At 48.4% G+C, this 26,918-nt stretch overlaps 1 protein-coding gene across 6 annotated transcripts in view; it reads right to left on the bottom strand.

The window, feature by feature from the left end:
- OSBP2 (oxysterol binding protein 2) overlaps window positions 1–26,918 on the bottom strand; it is a 122,238-nt gene that overhangs the window by 75,823 nt on the left and 19,497 nt on the right. For 4 of the 6 annotated variants that reach the window (XR_774096.1, XM_010563348.1, XM_010563352.1 and 1 more), the window contains one exon: window positions 15,729–15,937. The exons of 1 other annotated variant lie outside the window; for it this stretch is intronic. Coding sequence is in view for 3 of the 5 variants with exons in the window: in XM_010563348.1 (XP_010561650.1) it covers window positions 15,729–15,937 (209 nt within the window). In the remaining 2 variants the exon portion in view is untranslated. Of the gene's footprint in view, window positions 1–15,728; window positions 15,938–26,918 lie in introns of those variants that run through there. One more of the 6 variants, XM_010563351.1, reaches the window with a different exon arrangement.

The following is a 26,918-nucleotide window of genomic DNA, read 5'->3' as shown; positions in this document are numbered from 1 at the left end:
CAATTTTAAGTTAAAGACTGCTGAACTCAACACGAATTATAAATTTCCCAGGCTGGATCCAGGGAAATGCCCCAAAGGAGCGTCTGTTGGCGTCAAAGCGGATTTCAGCGCCAGGAGGAGACGAGGCGCTGCAAGAGCACAAAGCACCGCAAGATGCCAGCACAGGCCGGTCAGATGAGCTGTTTCCACCCCGGTTTCTCGGTGCGGCGGATGTTTTGGGGGCACTGTGTGCTGTGAGCAGCCTGAAGCGTGCCTGGGCCCAGGGAAAGAACTGAAATGCTGGGGAGAGGAGTAGCAGCTCCTTCCCCACCAGAAGAGCTGACCCTCCTGCCCCATTGGAGAACATTCGAGTAGGGTCCGGCTGCTAAACTCTTCTCTTGTAAGTCATCCTTTAAAGGCCAGTTGCAAAATCAAGTATAGGCAATCAAATATCTTCGACGCTGAGCTCTCTGCAGGGATATCCCTTATGCAAGAGCTGGGGAGCCTGACGGCAAATCCTACCCAGCACCAGGGCTTCGTGGAAGGAGCGTGCCAGGAGAGGGCAACCTGTTCCCGCTGCATCGCCTCGGAGCATGGAGTGAACCAACAACCACCGGTGAATCGCAGCATCCCTGAGCTACGGCAACAGAGAGCAAGGTGATGCTCAGGAATAAAAGTACCGCCACAGCCCTCCGTAGGTGCTTTAAGAAAACCAGGCGCAAGTAAATGTTGTTTCTGTGGAGTTTCTCATTCCCCTGGGGTTGAGCTGAGGGGTGACAAACCGTTTGGCAGCGCTGGATGAAACACTCTGCAGGGTCCTAAATTACAATAGTGCACTCAGATATCCCCTTCACCTTGTCCCGAGGGACATCAGATATCCCACAGGGATGGGAAGCCACATACGGCTCTCCAGGTACACCGATGCTGTCAGTCCCACCAAGCTGTGAGTCCCACCAATTCACTGACCTCTGAATAACAAACAAAACCATTACATCCAGCCTGAAAAAATACAAATTAATTTATTTAGCCACAGGAAGAACCACAGAGGGACTCACCATGCCCTGCGAGGGTGGCATGGGCTATTCATACCTCCCACCTCAAGCTCAAATCCAATTCTCCATTCTGTGGGTGGGGAGCAGAAGCTGATTTGCTTCATTAGACACAAACCACACACCAGAAGGGTTTCTTTCCAGCTGTTCAATCCTTAGTGTAAAACAGCTCTGCCATCTACACTGCTGCCCTGAACCAGCCACCAAAGAGATGCCTTCAGACTTTTTGAAGGGATCAGGTTTCATCTAATGACTCATTTCTAATCAGTAAGAATTGTTATTATTCTCAGAGTTCAAAACTGATTTTCCTCCAACAGGCTTTTTCCATGCTAGTTTAAAAAAAAAAATCACTTGGGAATTTTAAATGCCTAAAAATAACACCAAAATACACTGAAATGATTACATGAGCTGGAAACGCTCCCCCTTGGTCCTCCCAACAATATGAAAAATCCCTGTTACATTACTAAAAACTGTATTAAAAACTACTTAGAGGTGAAACTTGCTTGGCTTAAAAATTTAAGTAACATATGTTTTCAAAGGGCAGGAGGAGGCAAAGCCACGCCAGCTGCCTGTTTTCCCTTCCCAGAGCAGTTCTGCCTCCTCTGCCACCATTCCCCAGTGTGACCCAGTCATTATGTGCTGCAGCGGAATGCCAGCGGCAGCTCCGGGAAATCCCTGCAGAGGCCTTATCGGGTGGCAACAAGGGTCAGAAGTCAGGATCTGACCAGATGTCCTCACTTGACAGTCAGCTTGCTCTTTACCAGACAAGTGCCACGAATTGCCGGGGCCAAGGGGTGGCCTGTGCAGCCCAGCAGCCTGTCGACGGGCTCCCCGCTGCCTTCAGCGTGAGTTATTGGCCATTTACTTTGCTTCTCATTACAGATGCAGGCTCCCTCCCCATCTGTGTCAACTCTAAACGAGCATGCAGCTCATTTGTAGCATCCTCACGTTCAGGATACACTGAACTCAGCAAAATGCTGGTCCCAACCTTACATGGCTCCAGGTTCATAAGCAAGCTGCTGTAGGTCATGGACATCAACCATGCAGACCTGGAGGTGCAACAGCAAGTTAAAATTCGACCCAGGCAGAGCATTAAAATTAGCAATCCACCACTAGTGGTCAGTAACAAGGGACTATCTGCATTGACTTCCATCCCAACTCCAGTTATAAGTTACCAAAATGACAAATCAAGCTAATGCAAGCACAGCAGAGAAGTAATGACACAGATCATCCCTCCCACTTCTGCCACCCATGCAGGAATGGGAATTTTTAAGATCGCAGGAAATATACACGGCACTCCTGGCAAAAGCCAAGGAGAAACTCGCCCTTGGTCACAAGCTGAGACTTGCCGGCTGTTTGACTGCACCCGTTCTCCAAAAGACAAGCCAAACGGCAGGATCAGCACAAGGATGGCTTACCAAGGCCAGCAAAGACGCGAGCTTCTCCGATACAACCTACACGGAGGTATAGCTGTTCACACACATCCAGGTGTTTCGGTGACTGAGTTGTCTGCTTGTTGAACACAAGAGGAAATTTAGGAGCTGAACAGCTGGTTGAACCCATAACAGAGCAACTCCCCACACCAGCACTTTGCAGTTGCTAACTGTAAAGTGAGACTGGCTAAAGGAATAAAGCAGATTGCACACTTAAGCTAAGTCTTGAGGTCCCAGACCGTGCTTTCACCACACCTAAAACATGGCTAAAGGGACCCAAAGAAGCCCCGGCAGAAGAAACAGCACTGCTTGCCCCAGGCACTACTTAGGTCTGGTGGTATATCCCACTGCCCAGCCAAAGCTTTGGGTCAGCAAAAGTGCTCCCAGCCCCTGTGAGGCAGGGATACACCTACATCCAGCCAGGCTATTCCCAGTCAGAGCTCAACAGCTCCTGAAAGCTTCTTTTAAGGCAGAAAGCATCTTGCCTGCACAGTCTCAGCCCCATTGCTGGAAGGGTGGAGGGCTGGTGGCAGCCAGGGTTTGGCCAAGAGGGGCACTGCAGACCAGAAGAAATCCTGGGGGCTTTTTGCTCACACTCCAGGGTTTCTGAGTGCTGGGCCAAGTGTTTGGGAATGAGACGTGCATCGGCCACTGCTGCATCCCAGCCCATCACCAGAGTCTGCTCTGGACCTTACATCTTGTCTTTGCTTTTGCTTAAAGACAATTCTTCCCCCAAAAGCAGACAGGGTGATAAAACTACAAAAAGCCACCCACACACCAGCTCTGTAGCAAAGCAGTGACCCACAAGCCAGGCAGAGGGCTCGAGCGTGGCCAGGTCGGAGCTTCCCTGTTTCCAGTGGGAAAGGCAGCCAGCTTCTGCTGCAGCAGCCCGAGGCCATCCCACCTCTGCCTGTTCCAGGCAGCACCGTGCACCAGACTCAACCTGGAAACCCAAATACTTGCGATGCCAGCCACTCTGAAGTCTATCAGAGCGGGGATCCCAGCCACAGCGTGAACAGCCACCGAGAGCGCCCAAATTTGCCCCCACGTGATGGCTGCATGCAGCATGGTGCCACCCGCCCCTTGGTCACAGCTGCCAGGGGCTGGCTCGCTTCGTTTGCAGATGATGGACACGTTCTATTAAAACAAACCCTATTTCGAAACAGCTCACGTGCATGCAAGTTACGAAGGCAAAGGAGACCAGGTTGCCATCCCACTCTCAGGACACAGTCACACCACCCTGGAGGGACAAAGGACACAAATGACAAGGCAAAAATTTACTTTGAGTTTACACAAGGAGAAAAAGACAGGAAAGAAAAAAAAAACCCAAGAATTTACACAGGTATGAGCAAAAAGATACCGAACCTGGGTTGGGGACAGAAGAGGGACAGTGTCAGCTCGTTCCTGCACCCTTTGAGGAAGGGAGAGGAGGCGGCGAGGGGAAGGACAGGGCTGTGCGAGAAGGCGGCTGCTCAAAGCGCTCCTGTCTCCGCAGGGAGCAGGACCTTCAGCTGCATCCCCAGCTCCAAGAAGAGATCTCGGGGCAGGGGGGATCTGGGCAGGGGCCAAGACCTGTCGCCTGCAAGCCCTCATGTCCTGCTTTGCTCAGGGCATCGGAGCTGGCAGCCTCCCAGGGAAGCCCTGTGCTGCAGAAAGCCACTACCAGAGGTGGGGGATTTGCTTCCCCAGGTGGAAAGGGCTGGTGCTTCTGGACCGCGGCCACGGCACGGGACGTGGCCTCACTCCAGGAGTCGCACCGTGATCTCCCAGCAAAAGAGAATCAGATTTAACACACGTTTCTCTTGCAGATGCATCTGCTGACAGGGGCAGGCACCAGTCTGACAGTTTCTGTCGTAGCACAAGAAGCAGCAGCAGCCCTCTGCTTCCCACTACCGACACCAAACTGCTCCGAGGACCCCGGCTGCACCGAGATTTTCAAACCAGCCTCTGACAAGTCCTCATTCAAAAGGATAAAAACAACAACGTTAATGCAAACTGAAGCTACTGCCTCCGTTCTTCCGCAGTTACTGTTTAAAACCGGTCAACATCATATGGAGCAAAGCCGGAGGGATCAAGCGATTAATCCCCCCCACAATGGGGCACAGGATTTGACCCAAGCCGTGGGCGGCCGCACACTGCTCTTTCTGGGTTTCAGCACTTACGTGGCATCAGTTTTTAAGCCAGAGAGCAGCCAGCGCTGGCTCCCAGGGTGTGCTCTGGTCTCTGCCCAGCTCTTTACAGGGATTAACGCGGGGGCAACAGCTCCTCATTTCCTTCACACACTTGAAACGACACAGGGAAAGAGACTGGACACGCAGATAAAGCAAAACTTTTATCCACAGCAAGCAAAGGATGGGACCCTTCAAAGGCTGTTTCAAACCCTGGCGAAGTAACCAAGTGCTACTTGTCATTCTCCAAGTGAAGTAATTAAACATGAGTAAAGGTAAAACATGTGCACAGCTTCCCAGGTTTTATTGATTTTTTTTTTTCTTTGCAGTCTTGACAAGCAACCTTGATAAATTGTTTTGTCAAAAAATTTGTGGAAGTGATGAAATCAAATGGAAGCAACAACAACAAAAAAAGCCACCAAGCATTAGACAAAGGAAACATTTATTTACAAGCAGCTGAAAAACATGAAGTGATGGAAATAGCACTTACTGAAGCCATGCACTCACATGCAGCAAATAGTAGCATTTGTCCAGAGTGCAGGGTGAGAGGTCAATAAATAATTGAGGAAAAAACACAGATTTTAAAGAAACACAGAAGACAGACATAGGAGAAAATAAAACAGTAACAAGAGACACAGCACTTTTTAAAACAAGAACAGATTTGTAGTAGATACAAACATGGCAAAATAGAAAGTGTTCCGTCACCGTTTTTCCTTGATACTTATCAATTCAAGGAGTAGCACAATCCTCACCAGAGATATTTATACCTCTCTGATTTTTGCTGGTGAAGCATTAGCTCTTCAACTTGCCAAGGGGAGAACAGAGCTGGTCCCTATGGCTACAATGGCCTACTTTAGCCCCCTAATTTTACCTAACCTCCCAGCTCCTACAGCCACGATGCAGGACCAAGAAGGATTCTTCCTCCCTGTGTACTTGCACCAAACTCCTCCTACATCAGCTCAGCCAAAAAAGAGCCTCTTCCTTCACTGCACCCGTGCCAGGTCCCCCTTGCACAACCCTGCCAGCTTTGCAGAGGAAAGAAGGGGCCGGAACGGCTGGTGCGGCTCCACGCAGCACAGCTGCACCAGCAGACTTTAGCAGACTTGAAAAATATTTGCAAGCCACCAAGGCAGCATCTCTCACCCCAACACCAGCTGCAGGCAGAGGGCATTCTGCACAGGAGCCACAGCAGCATTAACAGATTTGTAGCCTAAAAGGGAATAAAGTGGGTTATAATCTAACAGCAATGCTTGTTCTATACTTTGAAAAAAAAAAATCAGAAAAAAAATATCAAAGGTTTCCTTTAAGATCACCATGAAAACAACTTTTCACTCAAAAAATTCTATGAATCACAGCATCAGTGACATCTCACAGACCCAAAGTTTGCTGTGTTCACACCCAGCATCTCAGGTCCCCAATGCCAACAGATAACCTCGTGCCGCACATCCCAGCCCTCCTCCTTCCGAGCACCCACACGGAGCAGAGGCTCCTGCCCACCACTGCCTCGCTCCTGCTGCGGCAGCCGTTAACAAAACCCTCACCCCCTTCCCTCCTCTGCACAGTCACGTTCAATTATTTATTTTCAGGGGGTTTATTAGTGCAGCCTCACTTGTAACACTGACTACACAGGAGTCCAAAAAGCTCCAAAAAGCAGCTGCACTGAGACAAGGCAGCGGGCTCTGTCACTGCCACGGAGCACAGCTCACCGCACGCAGCCTACTTAAGCGCCAACTCCTGCAGCTGTATTTTAGGAGCCCTAAAATGTGCTTCAGTTCGTGCCACGGGTCTGCCGAGAGCGTAAAAGTGCAGGGCAACTGCTCGGAAAGCGAAGCACCAGGCTCCCCCCTTCCTCCTGCTCCCCCGGGCAGCAGCAGACGCCAACAGAGGCAGCAGGGACATACCTGTGCTGTCGGGCAGGTGTAAGAGCATGTCCTGCAGAAGCAGTGGAGACCACCGTGAGCTGGGACATCATTTTCCATCCTACTTCTGAACCCCGCTTGTACACCACGTGTTTGCAACGCTAACGCGTACTGCTTCCCCAATACCGCTCCAGACCTGATTGTGGGGGTTTTTTTAAAATTATAAGATCATCTTGGAGCATTTTTCCAGTCTTTCCCTTGCCTTTAGCCACTGCTGTTGCACGATAAACCCTCTTCCATCGACACCAGGCCAGCTGTGAGCGAGCAGCCACGTGGCACACGCAGCAGCACAGCTCCCTCGCTCACTCCGGAGGACGAGGATGCAGCAGCGGAGATGGCCTATATACTGCAGTCTCCACTGAGCTCCCTGCTGTAATGTTTAGTTTGTGATGTTATGTAAGTAGCATTTTCTGTGTTCCTTTGCTATAAATGATTATCACGGATTACATCTGCAATAGTGTAATATACAACACAGTATACGCACGTGGGAAACAAGGGAAAGATCAGCACCAAATCGAGGAGGTAAGCATATTTCTTGGGTAACTCTATCCCAACGTGCAAGTAAAGTGGAAAACAGTAACAGGAGAATTAAAAACAGATTAGCAAAAAAAAAAAAAAAAAAAAAAAAAAAAAGGGAGGCGGGGGGAGGAGGATTCCTGGCTTGTGAAATACTGGAAAATCCTGAAGATTCCTCCCATCCTCCTCATGTTTGCACTGCCAGGCAGCAGCCGGAAGAAGGGAGCAGTTAGAGGCTGTGCAGATCTCAGACTGTTCATAGCCCTTTTTAGCTGAACGTCCATTAACAGGACCTCATCAGCTGCAGATATTGAGACAACCTGATTAAGTACTCATCCCCCTGGGCCTCCCATCTCAAGGCCTGCAAACTTCTCTGGTTGAGGAAAAATTCCCAGGCTGATCAGACACACTCTAAAAGCAACAAAACCAGGAAGCCACTTTTTTTTCTCCTTCCTTCCCAATGCCTGAATTTCCAAGAACATGCCAGATACATGTTCAGACCATTTTAACCACCTGTATTTAAAAAGAAGTCAACACTTCATAACCCTTCACATTTAGGGCAATTGCCAATAGTCCTGTCGCCTATGAAACCCCAAGCATTCAGCCGCAGCAGATGTGGAGGACCACGGCCATCTTCTGCACATCCAAGCCCCAGAGCTCTTCCCTTGCCTCGCAGAGCCCTTCCACTCCTCGCGAGATGCCTAGGAACCTCATCCCATCACGTGGCAGCTAGGGATGCATCTTGCCCCAAACTTACAACGTGCTTGTGGCAAGGCAAAGGCTTGTGAAATGAGGGAGTCACAGGAGACCGTGCCTGCACCATGCCACGGATGGGGCTTTGCCAGTGAAGCCCGTGGGTGCTACACCAGCCAGATTGTGGAGGGGGCTGGAGAAGTAAGGACTGCTTGCAGTGTCTCTTCCCCGAGGAGTAGTGAAGGCAAAAGGTTAGGAGATCAAAAGCAGCAGCCCAGAGAGGACAGAAGTCCACCAGACCCACTTGAGTTGGCTCCTGTAGCCCACTGGCACCATTTCCACAGCAGCCAGCAGAAAGTTTCGTGCTCTGATATCCTCCAAACGCGCCCTGCATCCAACCCTGGGCATCAGGCCCCATCAGAGGCAAGGCTGATGACCAGCATAATTACTCCTAAGTGAGCCTAACATAACCCTATTGCAGAGAGAATAAATGCTCAGAAATAAGATCAGTATCAAGCCTTGTGATTCCATTAGTGACATTCACAGTTAGCGCAGAGTTACCCCCAAGAAAGGGCTGAAACACCCAGCGGGATTACAGTCTTTTTCTGGATACCACTAGAAAGACACAAAGGACCAACAAGGACTTTTCAGAGCCCATAAAATATATATATATATATATATATATATGGAAAAACCCAAAGGCTCAGTACCACTGTGAAGCCCTCAAGGAAATCCTGCTGGTTTTGAAAGAGGGGGGACTGGCTGAAACTCTCCAAAGTTTGAAAAACTGCATTTTGACACAGTAATAAACCCTTTCAGCAGCATCTAAGAGCAGGCACAGCTCCAGCTGTCCCTCCTCCGCACCGCCTCAACTTACAGGGGGTTCGTACACCCTGCACCCATGGTGTGTCACAGCATCCCTCTGGCTGCAGCAGGAGAAGCTAAAGTGTTGACTGTGGCTCGCTGGTGGTGGCTGAGATGGAGCAACCCATCCCGATTGCAATTTAACAGGGAAACAGGAGAGACAGAGCATCCTGCCAACTGCAGAAGGGAACACAAGTGAGCAGCAGAAGGCACTGAAAGGAGTCAGGAATCATTAGGAGTGGGAAATCCAAGCAAACGGCTCCATCTCAGCAGCACTGTCAATTATATTTTCCACGGCAGCAGCTCCTGGCATAGTTAACGGCAGCCAGCTATCCTGGGAAAATCAAGACTCCAAGGATCAAAAAGACAATTAAGAGCAGCAAGGTAACTGAGTGCTGGCAGCCAGTGCCTCTCCAAGCACAAGCCCTATGAACAGAGGGGAAAACAGTTTACAACAGGATGAAGAAACATCACAAGGAGGATGGGAAAAGGGAGCACTTCTGTAAAAAGAGTTGGAAATAGCAAGGATTGTTGCAGCAAGCAACGAGCTGGCATCGAGGGAGTACGGACAACAACAACAGGGATTGTCCGGCCCTGCCACAACTAGAGCAGAAGCACAAGCCAAGGCCACCTGGCCAGGAGCTTGCTGCGAGGAAAGGGGGAAGGAACAACGGGATAATTCACAGAGAGGGGCAGGGAAGGTTGCAGATGCTTTGCAGTATCACATTCCCAAGTCAAATTGTCTTTTGCAAACAAACCCCTTGGAAAGAGGAAAAAAACAGCCAAAATATATCAAGCAACAAAACTGACATTATCACTAGAGCAATTAAAGGGAAAGCTAAGGAATAACTAATTATGGATCCTTTTTAATACAAAGGCACTACAACTGGCTCTAGCACGCTGAAGCAGAACCACTTGCTGGCAGCCTGCTTACGTGAGCTGCGGCCCCAAGAGCTGCACCTTGGCTCTCACCCACCAAACCACACACCTAACTTGCAGGGGGATCACCAGCCTCTACAGCAGCCTTATTTCTCTCCAGAGTTATATGTTCTGCTGCAGCAGAAACTCATTCCAGCAGCCAGAGCAGAAGGCAACACCAGCACTAACAACCCTCTCCCCCTTCCCTCTTCCCTCGAAGCCCCCGCTCTCCTACAGTTTACAAATGAGCCCCTGTAAAGCTGTTTTTGATCGCTCCCCATTTGCTAAGAAGAAAACAATTTATTAAGGCAGTAAGAATAACCAGACAACCCAAGCAGTCAACCCCCGTTATCCCAAACCCCAGACACACACCACACACAGCCATGCCAGGGTGTTGGTCTCAAACTGAATCCTCCCCTGGGTGACACAACCCCGAGAGGCTGAAAACGCCGCGTGAAGCCCGACAGACCCAACCGAGAGATTTCGGGGAGCATCGCTCCAGCGGCAGCCTCGCTAGGATGGTTGCACAAGGTCAGCCTGAACACTCAGGCAGCTTCGTCTCTTCTCTAGCCAGCAAATCGTAACTAGTATTTCAGAAGTAGGATAAAGGGACAGGGCACTTGCAGTAGTTTTTCTGGGTGTAGCTGCTTAGCTTTTAGTGCTGTGCTGCTTAAGGACCTCCTGGGTCGCATTTTGTATACCGAAAGTTACAGCTCGTATCCATGAGTGATAAAATTGTGCCCAAATGTGTTCAATCTCTCTGGATTTTCCGGCTTCCCACAGCGAGTGCCACCATTTAATTTTGTGTTCTACAAAATATTAATTATTCCTGCTTCATTTAAACCTGTGACCTGATAACTTCCTCCTTGTTACTGTTACAAGCAATTGCCCCCACCTTTTCCTGCAGCATTTACTATCCCTTCACACAGCACCTTCAGCTGTCATTCTTCCAGACAGAAAATTTACTTTCCATCATCCACCCTCCCTTGGTGGAGGAGGCTTTATTTGTCTGGTTAATCTTGTGCCTGTTTGGTTTTTGGGGTTTAAGTTCTGCTGAAAAATTTGTGAGCTGGTGTGATGAGAGCCAGACCCTCTCCAGGGGACAAGCATCACAGCTGCACATGGAGCAAACCTACATTTTCTCTTCTGCTCTTTTTGTAGCGATTCCCAGCTTTGTTGCTGCACTGACATCTCGAGCCCCAACCTTGGTGCGAGGCACTGGATGCCTTTGGGGGAAGTTGGCAGGTGAGCTGGTCTTGACGCAGATATGAGCACTGACCTATCCAATTAACTCCTGCTTTTTTATTACCATGAACACCAAAATTGCCTTCAGTCAGCCTGAAATCTGCACTGGTTCAGGCAACGACCTGAGTCACAGCATGGATTTCATCCTCTCTCCCTCCCAGGAACCCCCAAGCAGGGGGTCAAAAGAAGTCACCGACTCCCTCACCTCTCCAATCAATCACCAAGCAGCCCAAGTTCATTTTGGGAAGTTTTCCAACACAATACCTAGTGTTTAAAATACCAGCAACAGACTTCTACCCTCCCCTTGCAGGCTTTTCTAAAGACCCCCTCATCACATAGCCAAGAAAATAATTCTCATATATTCACCAGTCATCTAATTTAATTCCTGTATCTCATGATATTGCCCTAAAAAGAAAGGATATTTTCACTGCCATAAAAAAGGTACATTAAACACAGTCATCAAATACTTTTAAGTTCACAACCTCCAAGCTACGACTGCAGAGAGGAGACAGAGCATAAGGAGCAGATAAAAGCATTTCGTTGTCACCACTGCCACTCTGCAAAGTTGAAGTTGTCAAGAGGCCGATGTATGAGCTGATGAAAATCCAAGGGCTTATGTGGGTACAACATGGTGAGCGGAGAAGGCTAGACTTATTCAAGAGCTTACAGTAATGAGAACAGAGGGCAATTACAGAAATCTGATTTTTAGGACAGATAAACAGCACAGGGCCATACCAAGCACTGATGAAAGTGTAGCCCATGCCTGCTCTTTCCATGGAGTGACAGAGCTGGGTACTGTGTGGGCAAATCAAGTTACTACGAATTCGCCAACACTGTACAAACCCAACTAGAAATAGGAATGCCAGATCTGGCTGAGCAGAGTTTAGAGGCGAGCCACCCAGCCGGGTCTGGGACCCTTCTGTCCTAATCTTAAACTATACATTTATTTTAGAGGAATTAAGCACCACATGGTAATTGAGGAGTGAGCCAAGACAGCAGCTCAGCTCTGCTCTCACTTTCTGCCACTAATCCACCCAGTATCACTAGGCAGGTTTCTCACTGATGAAGCAGGATGAGGACAGCGAGCTTTCTCACCTGACATCTATCAGTACTTACTCGTGTCCCAGCTCACGGCTTATTACCAAAATAGTCCCAGCTACGCACCGGGTAGAGGGGAAACCAGAGCTCCTTCAGTTACACACAAGAGGGAACAGCAAAGTCTCCCATCTCATACATGGTTTGTGTATAGGTTTTGCTATTTCTTAAAAATAGAAATGAAAATCAGTCCTGTGAAAATGGCATCTCAGTGCACAGCTCGAGCTAGCCAGTAGTCAAGTTAAAAATGCTTTCGTTTGTTTATTTCAAGAGAACTACTGGGAGAAAAGAGACTCTCTTCATCCACCCCAAAATAAGTCTCCCACTAGTCAATATATATTTGCAGAGTTAACCCAATTTGCCAGTACTACACTCCATCAAATCTCAAATGCCAGGAAAGCAGCAAGGGACCGCTGCTTTATGCAGAAACACAAATGAATGGAGAACCCCAGCTTACACTCAAGCATGTTTTATTTTCAGTAGCAACTAAAGTGTGGCTCATCTTTAAAACATTTCCAAAAAGAGATCAGGTGCTTTTTTTTTTTTTTTTTTAGAGCACCAGGAAGCAAGGACACCCCCTTCCCTCTCCTCGGTGCTCCCTGCCTGCTGAAAACTGTACAGAGCCAAAAAGCTGTTCCGCATGTGAGACCGCCGCAGCGCTCATCAGCTGGAGACACCTCAGAAGCAGCTGACTTGAGCCCAGCTATCTCCTCCCCAGAAGTGCCACTTCCACCAGGTCCCCCATGTTCCTGAGCACCAGCAGGGAATGCCGAGGATGGGCTCCTGCCACATTCCCCTCCAGCAGGCAGGGCAGCAGGCAGTGCCCGTGAGTGGGGATCACCGTAAGGATGCTCCTCATGTCCTTCCCCATACAGGCAGGCAGCATTAGACACAAACCTGCTTCTCTGTCCTCATCTGCCCACTGCAACGCTCTCCCAGTCTTCTGGGCCTCCCAGAGCCACCGATCCTCCACCTTTGCTGGCACAAATCCATATGGCTGCTCACCATCCTTCGTGCCCACCAGCCAAGACAGCCCCAATGCATCAACCTGAGCTCTGCAGAGCAGCCCTGGGAAACACAGGGGGTTTGGGGATCACTCAGGATAAAAGGAGTCAACCCCACGTGAGCAGACCTGAAGGACCTAGGGACTTCAGCAAACCCAGAGTCTCCTCCCTCCACTTGTAATCACCCACCCCAGGGCTCTGCACAATGCCCAGCACTCACAGGGACACAACGCTAGGAATTTTATTTTGATTCAAGCAAAACAGTCAAACCTAACACACATTCATTCTTTATCTTAATTAAAAGATCTCTAACTGGGACAAAACATCATCAGCCAGGAGAACATTAAAGTATAAAGTAATTCACCAATGTCCTCAGCTCTAATTCCACAGCACAGGGATTCAGCGCCCATTTACAGAGTATCTTATCCCCTCGGACCAGATCAGAAAAGCTTGGAAAAACAAGAGTTTGGTTTGGTTTTTATCTCCCATCAGCTCCCTGACCTAGATCACAGCATTGCCCTGCAAACAGCTGAGTCAGCACAACTGCGAAGCAGCGCAGGAACGAGCCTCCGCAGCCAAATCAGCACTGCTGCTGCGCTGTCCTTACCCTGAAAGTACAGCCTGGGCTCGCTGGAGTTAGGAAGTCAGCACATCCAGAGCCTTAAGACAGGAAGTCTCTGCGTTTGCTATTTTTATGTAAAGACACAAACCAAAATAACCGCGCGTGACTCTGGAGGCAGCATCGCTGACATCCTCCTGCAGCCCCGGGCTGGGCGGGAGCTCAGCAGCCGAATGCCTGCGCTGCTCCATGCCTGCCCTCCCATCATCCACAGCCCGACTTCGGAAAGGTGAAGGTAAAGGCACGCACCGACTCATCCCACATCCAAGATCCTTTTCCAAGCACCTACCCAGCTAAAGCACTCGCTTCCCGCTATGGGATAAGTGATGTTCACAGGACCGACAGCCATCACACCCTGCTCACTACAGCCATGACCTGGTACAACGTCATGCTCCGCCAGGCAAAACACATGTGCCTAGAAAGCTTCCATCTTCTCCTCAGCTGGCTGTATTCTCCATCAGTATTCACATACTCTCCAGAGCTGCAATATTAAGGGACAGAGAGGTCAAAACACTTTATGTAATTAAATCCGTAGATGCTAGTGCCCCGGAACACAGCATACTTAAACAGTTATGGGAAATGGGTAAGTGGCTCACACACTAATCAACTTTTGTATAATTAGCTGTCTCACAAGGTCATACACAAGTCAGACCACATTAGTCCAGGACAGGGGGCTTATTCTCCTGCAAGTCAAACCGTTGGTGCTCTGGCATTCTGCTGCTCTCTACAAAACATTACGTCAAGCACAGACTCTGCCTGTGCAATGCCCCTGGCAGCCAGCATCCCAAATGACCATCCCACTGGTACACAAAAACATTAACACGCTGCCTTCCAAAAATGTCCTTACACTACTTTTATGTTGACTGTGTTTTCGTAAGCCAGCAGCATTAGAAAGTCGTCTCCATCCACAGCCTTGACCGCCACTTAGACAGAGCTGCACCCCGCAGTCACACCACAGCACATTGTGGTTTTGGTGTGCACGCAGCAGCGTTTCCCCTGGGGAAGCAGAGGTTTTTTTCTTGATGCACTGAACCAACCACAACCTTCCTCCCTCAGTGGTGAGTCTGAAAGCTAAGCTTCACAAACACTGTACCTACAGATGCATACTCCCTGCAGTTGATAGCACAGAGTGGCATCTGCAGGTGTCCCAAAGCCTAAACCTGGACCAGGACAGCAAGATGCTACATAAGCACTGAACCAAAGCAACCCCAGGCTGTGCAACAAATACCTTACCACAGCTTTCCCCGGTCTCATCTTCACACACCCCCTTTCTAAAACATTCAGGGCATTTTCTGAAGCTACACTTTCATTTTAAGAGCATTACAAAATCAGGTGTTCGCTACATCTTTTCTCTCATATAAGGCCTGATTTCCAGCATTCAAGATGAGATCTGAGAGTGGTTTTATTTTAAGACAGGAGGTAGCCAGCTTTTTAATACATTCATGGGTTTTGTATTCTGCAACTTGAAGCCATGCTTGTTTGTGCAAGAAAACCAAATGTTAATCCCAGAAGAGTTACGACCATTGAAATTTTTCTAAAATATTCTGTTTGCTAAGCACCTAATCAATCCATTACACAATGGAGCAGTAAAAATGACACTCTGGGGAGGAGTTGCGTAACAGGCACGGGGCTCTGACAGTTTTACGTAATGCAGCTGTCCCAAACATACACTAAAAAAATACCACACCACAGCATAGCGCATGTAGGAGGGAGAAGAAGAAATATGCATGGAGGGAGGCAGCTCAACTAAATGTATGTGTCATTCATCTACCAAACTATCCTAAGCTATGGGTGAATAAGAAAGGCATGGTTCTGGCACTGTGTTGTGAACTGCTGTTCCCTGTAGTGCCACTGACCACTGCATTTAGCGCTGCTTAAAGCATTCCCAGTCCACACAGAACAACACAAAGTCTCCAGGAGAAAGGCACATACATCCTGCCTTCCAGAAGAATCATCGTTAGTCCATTTTTACTGTCTCCCTATAATTTGCAGTCATTACCAGGGGCTTTAAAAACCTGTTCAATGCTGTATAACCAGACGAGATGACACTTGGTGCACACAGTATTGTTTAAAACCCTTTGTGTCTCTGTGAAACCGCCAGCTATTTTTAATTGCGTATGAAACAGTATCTGCCAGGGTTTCTGCACAATTTAGCAAGCACAGAAGAGCTGGTTTACAAGGAGATTTTTTAAAAGTTGCATGTTTGCACGCCAGGACGCACTCTACCTGACTGGTTGTTCCTCATGCGGATGGCTTTCGCTTTGGCCAGCTCCAGGGCCGTGACCCAGCGCTGCCTCTCCACTTCCGAGTTCGCCTTTAAGTGGTACGTCCTTCCCCCATTGGAAAGCACGATGTTACAAGAGTCCTCCGTATCGATATGAGCTGTGGACAGGTTGATGGTCCCGCGACACGTGTGGGCCATTTCTGCCTGCGTCCTGCATGGGAATAGAGGGAAAAGGAAGTGTCAGTCCCCCGCGCACCCAGCCTGTCCCCAAAACGCCACCGATGCACCCTCCCGTGCAGCAGAGACCCACAGAAACATCCCGAGCAGGCAGCAAGCCCATCAAAGCCACCAAGGCTAGACAAGCTCCTCAAACAGAAAAATAAGGACAGGGTTGCAGCATTTGCATCGACCTTGCTCCCTTGTACAAACATCACCCCCAGCACTTAGGCTGCTGGTTTCACATCCTGCTGGGCCGATTGCTTCTGGTCGCCCTAAAAGTAAAATTACCAACTGCACACCATCACTGACCTTTCTCATCTCATTTGCATTGCTGCTTTTCTCCCTTCTCCCTGCTATCCCACCTCCAGCATCTAGTGTTTTGTGACTCTTTATATCCTCTCCCTTCAATCATTGTCTTTCATCTAGGTGTGATAAGATCGTGCATGCAAAGATCTCCATTTGTAAGGCAAATTAAAGCAGCACAATTCCTCTTCAGCTGTTAAAACACCTTTACTACTAGCAAAACTGCTTAGTACTTCACTAGGCTCACCCAGATGAGCAAAAGGCTTTCCTGGGGCTAACTTCTCAAAGCAACAGCCCTCCTTCCACCCCAGCTGGGCAAAAAAAGGGAGAACCCACCCTGCAGCAGCCTTAACCCATGACCATCCCACCACTGACAGCTGCACCCAGGACTTCATGTCCAGGGGCCAAAGGCCCCCAGCCTGTCCCTGCCCCACACCACAGTTCTGCTGGTCCCAGCCAGGGACAACGAACAGCAGGTCACTCCAAAGCAATGACCCATCCAGCATCCATGATAGCTGCTGCTCTCTCTATCACAAAAGTATTTCCGCATCTTCAGACGTTCTTAGCTCTCCGTGGGCTCTTAGCTTTATCAAAGCTGAAATGATCACTTAATTTTTTTCTTTATTAGTTTTCCTCTTTCCCCTCGCCAGCTCTTGCACCCCAGGAGAGCAGCTGGTCCCACGCTGCCTGCTCGCCAAAGCAGCAGCGTCACACTGGCTGAGAGCTGCCTTCTTGCACACAGAGACACTTTGACTTTTCAAAGCATACAAGCTGTGGAAGAGCCACATAGAAACTGACAGCCACTTCTTAAAACATTACTTAATATAGTGTTTTCAGAAGCAACTAAAGTCACTTTAAAAAAAAAAATCGCAAAGAATAGGTTTTTAAAGGCACTTGGGCACAAAGATAAAGGCCAAAGTAGTCCCCAAACTGCCTCTACACCCACTGCTGCATTGCAGATGCCTAAAATAGCTCTACAAGCATTGAGCCAACGCATCCTCAAGATCTCCCACCAGCCCAGCAGACACGTTCAGACCAGCCAGCGCAGGCACAGCTGACAGCCCCACCAACAACTCCATACAAGCCCCACCAACAACTCCATACAAGCCCCACCAACAACTCCATACAAGCCCCACCAACAACTCCATACAAGCCCCACCAACACCAGGGCAAGCACGACAGCCACTGGCTTCCACCGCCCCACTCCCATCCCGGGGACTGCATGTTCTCCAGCCATGGGGTACAGTGGCTGTAACCCCCAGAGTCCGTCCAGCCAGGAAGGGCTGAGCAGTACCTGGAAGCCAGGACCTTTGGACAGGATGAATCCAGAGTGTTTTCCTTGATCCTCATTGCATTTTTCCATCTTTTACCACCCATCATTTACTTTACTCCATCTTTTACTTTATTTTGTCCATCCTCTTTCCCATCCCATTCAGCTCTGCTGCATACCCACCCCTCAATCCCCATTCCTACCCACCCTGACCCCCTTCCCACTGCCCAGTGCCCTCTCCCTCTTACCACACTGCTTATCCCTCCCTGAAAGCGGGACTACAATAAACACACTTGTCATTAGGCCACTTCTGGGTCCACAATGTTCCATACTTCCCCCCCAGCACCCATGAATCACTTACCACCTTGCATTTATGCTGCACAGCAAGGTGGGATCCTTCCCAGCTTGTCCACACTACCAACCTCATTAAAGAACTGATGTAGAACAGACATGATTAACACTAGAAAACTCAGTTCCTTCACGTTTTCCTCCCTTCTACTTCTGGCTATCACTTCCCATGGCACAGTTTCATCTTGCCCAGCATGTTCACCATTTTCACCCATATCAAACGTCCTAGGAGAGTTTTAAAGACCCTAAATCCCCCTAAGTCCAGGTGATCATCCTGGAGGAAAGAGATGGGAGCAGGATGATGCTATCATAGGATATATGAGCCTCATGTACTTTTAAATGCCTGCTGTCCAAGTTATTTCCAGAGTCCTCTCCCCAACATTTTTCCTGACATTAAGACATGCTGGAATCGGGTAGATGTCAGAATCATTGCAAGGATTTTGCTAGCATTTCAGCAAAATACATTACTACACAGTTGCTCACTGAGTTGCAGTAGCAGGAGGAATCGCAGTCATTTGTAGGAATTACCTGCTCCTTTCCTTCCCACCGAGCCTAGCAGCACAGTCCTCAAATCCATCATTCCTCAATTCTCGTGGATGGATGCCTGTTTGAAACGCCCCGGGGTACAGAGGGAACCACCAGGTTCAGTGGCAGGACAGGCTCTTGCCTTATCACACCTCATCAGCCTCGGCATTCTACAGAGCAGTTTGCATCGGCCAGAAGCAGCCGGCGTGAGCTCCATGCGCGAGGATGACCCCCCCGAAACCATTTGCTCAGGGCAGTGAAGTAACTCAGAGCACAAGGTCCAGTGAAGATCTGGTGCTCCTCATGCACCAGAGTGCTTCTTAAAGAAGTTCAACCTTGTTACTTTAAGTATTCTCCAAACAGTACACAAGGAGGGAGAAAAAAAACACTTCTAACTGGTTTTGAAGGCTTCAAGGCTATTTGTTGCATGATAAAGCACCTAACACTGAGAAGACCTCACCCCAGATGCATAAGGCTGCTTCAGGCTCCAGAAGCAGAAAACTACCCTTGCTCACAGCCTTGAATCACCAGTTACACAGCTCTGCTTCAAAAGTCCCATGTCTCTCTCTCCACCACCCTTCCACTATTTTTCTCCCCTCCTTGTTTCTTTATCCTAGGTGTCTTAACCCAGCTATTTGCTCCTAAAAATATGGCACCCCCAGACCCAAAAAGTCATAGTTCATCCTCACGTGGATGTAAGGTGCCTCAGCTGGGCAGATGTCTTTGCTGATCCTCACATAGCAATGCCAAGTCTCTCCTCCCTCTGACCCTGATCCCCCTGTACGCACAGAATCCTCCCCATCTTCATTCAGCTTCACATTTTATCAGGGCATTCCCAGTTACTCCTTTTTTCCACCGCTAACAGCCTCCCTCCATCTCAACAGCAGCCACCCATCACCCTGCTGCACAGCTCTTCTTAACTCTCAGGTCACTAATGACACCTTCATAAATGCACTGAAGTCCAAAAGTGATCACTGGTCACGGCTTTCCCAAAATTTTAAAATCAAGTCACGTCTTTAAAGCCAGAAGCTGAACAAGTCATCAGCTGCTGAGCACTGGAAGCTTACATGATGACACGAAACACCAGCTCGGCAAGTACAAGACCATCCCCACGTGCCAGGAGCATCACCTTTAATTCTTGAAAGGTTCAAGGCGGTTTGCATGTTGCTTCCTTCTCCGTGGCCTTGAGCACAGCGACAGCCCCATCATGTCACACGGGCAGGGGTACGGCATATCTGATTACCAACACAGTCGGCATGTGGCATCCGTAAAAGCCACCACGGGCTCCTAAACCTTCTGGCCCCGCTCCACATGCTGATGCACGGGAGAGCAAGACCTTGGCTCTTGCTCCCCAAGGAACGCATCACCAGGCAAGAGTCTCTAGGTCTCTTGAAGGAGGTCTTACAGGCATAGCCTAGAGTTGTTTTCAGAAAGATTGGAGTTCATTACGGGATAGAGATATGGTCCCTACCGGGGGAGAACAGGCAGCAATCCAGAGAGATACTCACTGCCAATCTTATTGCTGGGGTTGCGTGTTACGCAGAAGGAAGCCATTTTGGCTGAACATGACCTCAAATCCACAAATCCCCGCAGCCCCAGCTACGGTATTCCAAGAACTTCTCTCGTCTGCTCAGCCCTGACACTGTTTTGCAGAACAGATTTAACCTAGGGCCAAATCTGAGCTCGACGTGCACAGAAGCCGAGCAGAAACGAAAGCCTCTTGGTATCTCCTCCTCAGGACTTACGGTCCATGTCTTGCGGCACCAGAGGTTAAGTTCAAACCCAAGGTACAGTGTGGTTATGTTTGCTTGCACAGGGGGTGAATTTGGCTCCAAATGAAATCAAGCACCGGTTTTCATTTCCAAAGTCATCCTCCTTGTGACGCAGCACGTACTGATGTGTTCCCAGGAAGGATTACTTCCCACCTTGAGAGAACGGCTAAAATGATTTTCTCTTCTACACAAAAGGTCTCCAAGGTGACTTCACTAAATCAATTTAAGTCATCTTAAACAGCCTTGCTCTCCCACCCAAGAAAATGGTTTCAGTACAGGTTTTTGTTCTTTAAGCTACCTTCCTCTGCCAATCTGCAAGGGAAATCAATTCCTATCAATCAGCACCCACACACGAGGCAGGCGCCTGACCCAGCCTTGAGCCAACAAGCAAGCAATCTCCTCTGTCTGCATGCTGGAAAAAAATAAGAGGTGCCCTTCAGAAGCACTCGTGGTCAGATGGATCTGCTTATTCACCACTAGCAGCTCAACTATTGCATAACGTGATCGAGGCAGATTTTCTGATTCTCAACTTTTTGCAATAATCTGAGCGCTGCACACATGGGAAAGCACGTGGGCAGGCTGCAAAAAAGCTAAAGGGAGGTTAAACGTGGACATAGGCCACACAGAGGTGGATGCAGCTGAATATCTGGGATTTTTTTGGTGCTCCCTCACAGAGCTAATTGATGGGATTCGCCTTCAGAGACATAAAATTATAGCCGTGCGTGGGAGAGACGGAAGAGGACTGCCTCGCATACAGCCCTTGCCAACACACACAGCAAGAGGGGCTATGCAACATGAGAAGAAAAAAATACCTGCAGGTGTTAAAAAAGCAGGGAGGACTAAAGCTCCCATCCAGCAAGGGGAAAGCTAACGTCCTGGGTGAATATAACCCCTTCTCCCCACCAGAGCACAGCAGCGAGATCCTCAAAGCACCAGGGCAAGCTCCATGCAAGCCTTGAGCTATTAACCAAGGCGCAGGCTACTGTGCCCTGCCGGGGGCTGCACAGCTCGGGCACATGGCTCCAGACAAAAAAGGCCATGACCTGTGGAGACAGACGTCATGGCTTATTCCCAAAATCATTCCTGTGGCAAGAACAGCACTGCTCATGGATGCATTAGGATCATCAGAAAGCAGATTTCTGACTCTAAAAGGACGAATACACTTTATCATGATGCCAGCAGATCCCTATTTCAGCTGTCAAACCTGCTCTGGATGCACAGGTCCCAATTCCTGCACAGATTTTGTCAAAGCTGTCAGAAGATGCTGCTCTGAATACAGCCATATTTACTTTTTTTATTTCGACAGCACATAGGACACAGTGATAGAAATTTCAGATTGGCATCATCACTCAGGCACCCTACCCACAAGTACAGCAAAGCTCTTATATCACAGCCATTTGTAGAATGCCGGATTTTGCAAAAACCTTCAAAGATCATCTTGCTGTTAAAATATTATTTGCAGCATTTCTCCCTTTTTTTTTTTTTTTTGGACTGGAAAAGCTGCTTCAGCTACTTTAATACCACAAATCTAAACATACAGAGCTTGACAAGACAACTTAGCAACATCAGTTACTTAAAAAGGCTTTCGCATAAAACTCCTGGAGTCTAAATTTTAGCAGCCCATATTCTGCAGCCTGACAGATCAGCTACATGCCATAGTGCAATAAAAGAAGAGCAAATCACAATCTAAAGACCTGCTTTCCAGCTCTGAAGGAATAATTGAGCCACACGAGGCTGCTCAGTATGCCAGCGCTATGCAAAAGAAAGATGCTCCCACTTTTCAATGACTGTAAGAAATCTTACTATATATAAAACAATGAAATTCCTCTGTAAGCTCAGAAGACAGATTTATCAACAGAGCAAAGAGAAGAAGGTGAAAAAGTAGATCATAAAATGTTTTTCATCTACTAGCACCACAGCTTTGGTTTCAGTGATATTGTAACGGCCAAAGATTTAGCTTCAGATGCTGGTAAGATGTTGCTCATATGGATTTTGTAACTATAACTGTGTGGCTCTGCTGGAAGTTAATAGGACACAGCAAGCAATAAACAGTCCCAGCTCACACTCTGCTCCCAAACATGGTTCACTTACAGCAAGCAAGCACGACGGATGCTTGTGGAATTTCTCCGCTAAGATTTCCTTCCTACCAACAAGGCTCAACACCATTTCTGGGTAGCTTCATCTCTCCTAAAACTCGACTTCTCCTTTTCTCGCAGCTCAGACAGGATCAGGCAAAGAACCCCAGCAGGGAACCGAGACTGCTCTGCACAGCACTCACTTTCCAGGCGACCAGCAGTATTTCAGCATCCTTTATAGCTTGAGCACTGACAAGGAGGTCAGGGAGAGCACAGCAGCCCAACTCTGAGACCAGAGCATACAGCTGCAACCCTGGCAGCTCAAGAGCTACTTCAGTTCAACTGAGCAGAGTGGGTATGACACGTGTAAGGACCTTGTTACCTTACATCCTGGCTACGAGCACCCAGCTTCACGAGGGTGCTAAAAACACTCAGGCTAGCAAGTGCGCAGCTCTCCAAACCGGCTTATCCACAAAAAACTCAGCAGGATGCTACGCGAACACTGGCCTGAGGCTTCTATCCTAAGCTGGGAGGGCCAATACTGCCTGCTTATGGGTTCCAGCATCACTCCGTATTGCTAGGCACCTTTACAGAAAAATCCAAACACAGTTTAAGTTACACCCAGAAAAATTACCTCCTGAAGTAGGCTCGCTCCCTCCTCCTAGAGACCTCTCCTATAATGTCAAAATAATTTTCTTGCTATAAGCCTCAATAGCCAATGCACCTGATTCTACAACTTAAATGCTAGATTCCCATCTTATCACTGTTACAGCCGTTCTGCTTTCCAGTGTAGAAGTAGGTCACTGCAAGGCTCAAACTTGTCCCCGTGCTGACGGCCACAGCCACCTCCCCATGACAGCCTCGGAGAAGCACAGGGTGAGCAGCATGTAAAGACTCACATGTTCTTGTCTTCCCTATTCCAGCGTGACCTTCACCTTGGCGTTTCGCTCACTGCGGTTACACCACAACAAGTCAAATGCGGGCATGTACTTTAGAGGCTGCATCTGAACCTCCAAGTCTCCAACCACACACTTAAGAGAATTCACCCCCAGTATAAGTGAGGATGCTAAAGCCAGCACGGTTCACAAGCAGCCGTCTGAGTCATTCTTCACTTGGGAACACAGCACCAAGGGTTTAAACAGAAATCTGCTGTGAGCTACAGCCCTGGCAACAGGCAAGAGATATCAGCAGACACACTAGACCATTTGCCAGGTTATCACTCAGCTGCTTGGTCACTGCTTACCAACCAGGAAATATTTTCTAATTTCAATAGCATTTACAGGAAAATCTTACTGCTCTTGCTGTGCAATCTTCTTGGGGTTTTTTTCCTCCTCAATGATTACTTGAGCTGTAACAGCTCAGGATCAGCGGCTGAAGTTTTGCAAGGAAGTTTTACTGTCCACGTTTCACTTTTGAGTGTAAGTCCAGAAACAGCCTCCCCAGCATCGCTGGCAACACCGTGACAACCTGTTCCTGCAGCTCATGTGCTTTGGCTGGGATGATCAACACAGCACAGGGACAGAGCTAAACGGTTCGCTGCCATGGGGGATGTTCCTGGCTTGTCCTCTGTTATGAAGGATTTAGGGAGAAAATAAGAAACATATGAAAAGTTTTAAAAGGAAAAGTCACAGCCTCTCACAGAAGAGAGTGAAATTATTTGTGTTTTCGGGGTTTTTTTGAGTCTCTGGATGTGAAGTGCAGAGACCTTAGAGCTACACTGCCACTACGCACATGGCATGAAGCTGGACACAAATCTCAGGTCCATTTCTGGAGCTGGCAAACAGCCATCTCAAGGAGCTTCCCCAGTGAGCTCCACCACCACACTGTATTTGAAAAGCCAGGAACTCAGAAACACTTTTTGGTTGTCATCTCTCAACGAAATTACAAATCTAGGCTTCTGCACTGGTGCTGCAGATCACACCCAAAACCAACCCAACACAGCCAGAAGCAAACACCGTGCCCTTGCAGCACAGACCCAACATCTCAGGGCACTCTCCAACACACAAAGAGATCCAGAAAGAATGGGATTGATAAACGTGTTGGTCTGGAGATGCCAGTACACCTCTGGTGTCAAAGCAGCTCAAGGACCCAAATCAGAACTCACAGCCCAAGAACTGAAGGGTGCTACAGCAAGACAACTGTTGTCAACCATCCCTGAACACCTCCATCCCTGCTGCCCTGGCCACCCTACCAAATTCAGCCAGCCCAGCATCACCTTACAGCTTAGCGATCACACGCCACTGGGTAAACATCAGCAGGCTTCATATCCATTCCCCAGTTTTCTCAGCAAGACGATGAGGATAAACATTTCCATCCTGATCTATCAAGAAGAGAGCAAGGCAAGAGAAACACATAGCATAGCAGATGGACTGCAAAGCAATACAGGAGGCACTTCCCCCAGTTAGAGAGAGCAGTCCTGTTCCTGCATCTGCTTAGGGCTCCCCGACAGCCTATTCCCTCCCGGGGGGGGAAAGTAAGTCCTCAGCATGTGCACGTGGGGAGCAGTTCAGCATATCCCAGTCCCAGGGAGACCGCAGGGTTTCTCTGTGGAGGGCTGTGGAAAAGCATCACCCCCTGCAAAGCACAGCGGTCCAAGACACAGGCACAGATCGCTGTGCTCCTACCTTGCATGACCATGGACACACTGGTGAAACAGAGCAGGTATTGTTGTAACTACCAGAAAAAAAACAAATGCATATCAAAACTCATTTAAACGTGGGCGTTTTTCTGATAGAGAAGCGGTACATCACCAGAAACAAAGTAGGAAACCCAACTATAAATGGCTGCAAAGCATCCCTGGCTGAGTCTGCTAATTGCTGCTATTTCTACCAATATTTCAAAACAACACAGGCATTTAATACAGAAATTGTGCAGACTTCTCATGCTCATGTTTGTACCACAAGAAGATTATTTCATTTCCATTAACCTTGTGCACAACATGAAGACTGTTCTCTGGTGGCCAAAGTGCAGATGTTTGACCCCTCTTATCACTCCACACCCGATTACACAGGGACCACTCTCAACTCTGCCTTCGCTTCCTCCACTATATGGCAAGCTGGAAACATTCAGAAGTTCAGACAAAAACCGCTTTTTTAACTCCTGTCCTCCCTGCAAGAGAAAGAAACTGGAAAGCCTCACAGATGACAGCCTTGCTGCTTCTTACACCACTGACCTCTCCTGACTCAGAGATTAAGACCTATTTTTCCTACTTTATCTTCCACTGACTACGTTGAAACCAGCTTATTCATTTCATTTTCCCATCACACTGGAAAATATTCTATCATTAACTGAGTTAAGGACTCTAGAGCAATAAATATTTATACCAGCTGCATAACTAGGAAATGCCCTTTAGAGTAAACTGCAGAGACTGCTATAGGCAGAGGCAAGAACAGAAATCAAGGGCAGGAAAACAAAATAAGCAGAATTGGGCAATGCAATAGATGGGGACAGAAAAGAAGACATACCGAATGGATTTACACTCAGCCTGGCTCACAATAAGAGCAATGCATTGAAATACTTTCAGCACCTTTTTTCTTCTTTTTTTTGAAAATGATGCAGAACAATGACCACAGTCCACAAGGGTAATCAGACTGATCTTCTTCTTAATTAACTGAGGATGGAAATTTCTCTCCGGGGATTTTGTTTCATTACCAGGAGTGGGGGCAGTACAAAAGACGAGGCAGTCACAAGCTCTCATGGCGCAGGAAAGGTTCGCTCTTCCCACGGGATGCTGCTCTCTGCTTGCATTCCAGAAAGCACAAACCAACTCTGGACAATGCATGAGGATTTCCGTGCAGAATTCATAGCCTAACAAGCCTTTCTGGATTAGGTCAAGCTCTCCAATCCTTCGGTGACACCGGCGGCACGGCCAGCACCCACCGGCGTTTCCACACGGCGCAGGGACAGAAGCCGCGCTCCCCCAACAAAAGGCTGTTGTGCCACCACCACCTCCCCAGCATCACCCGCGCCGGCCAGCAGTTCCCTCCCCACCTCAGCACTGGTTTCCAGCCTCACGCTGCTGCTACTTCGGGGTCCTCTGAGCCCGAGCAGTTCATCCACGCGGAAATCTGGTGCTCGATTTCACAGACACTGGCATCCTGTCCTTGATACAGGAACATTTGAAGTATTTCATGCAGAGCAGCCCCATCACTTGGTTACAGAAACCCCTCTGCACGAGCGCTTCGTGGCAGGTTTCCCCATAAACTGAGATTTCACACGCCCTTTGTTCAAAATAATTGGCGGTATAAAGCCAGCGAAATCTCTGCATTCAATTTTATGCACAAGAAATTCCAAAAAGCACTTAAAAACTGGTTTTATTTTGAGGCCAAAAGCTCACATGCCAGAAGTTAGGGGATGTAAGCATGGACACCAAACCTCTTGGGGTTATTACACTCCCTTGGTTCAAGGAAAAGGGATTTTTACGATGACTCAATTCCAGAACAGAAATGCCCAAGAGAAAGCAGGCGCGTGGCTTGGGAGGTATTTTCCCAGCTCACACAGTAAGCAGTATTCACATTCAGCGTGTCACAAGCTGGTTCAGCACAGATCTCAAACTGCAAGCTCCACATGACAAAGAGCTCAGATTTTTTTCTTCCTTCCTCTTTTTCCCTTCACCAAGCCTACCAAATCACAAACGAAACCCAAACAAGCATACAGCAAGTGCTGTACTGAGATTTCTGC

Source organism: Haliaeetus leucocephalus, unplaced genomic scaffold, assembly GCF_000737465.1.
Source record: "Haliaeetus leucocephalus isolate CR32 unplaced genomic scaffold, Haliaeetus_leucocephalus-4.0 Scaffold165, whole genome shotgun sequence".
Classification (NCBI taxonomy): domain Eukaryota; kingdom Metazoa; phylum Chordata; class Aves; order Accipitriformes; family Accipitridae; genus Haliaeetus; species Haliaeetus leucocephalus.
The sequence above is the reverse complement of the archived record's forward strand: the minus strand, read 5'-3'. Positions and strand labels throughout refer to the sequence as shown.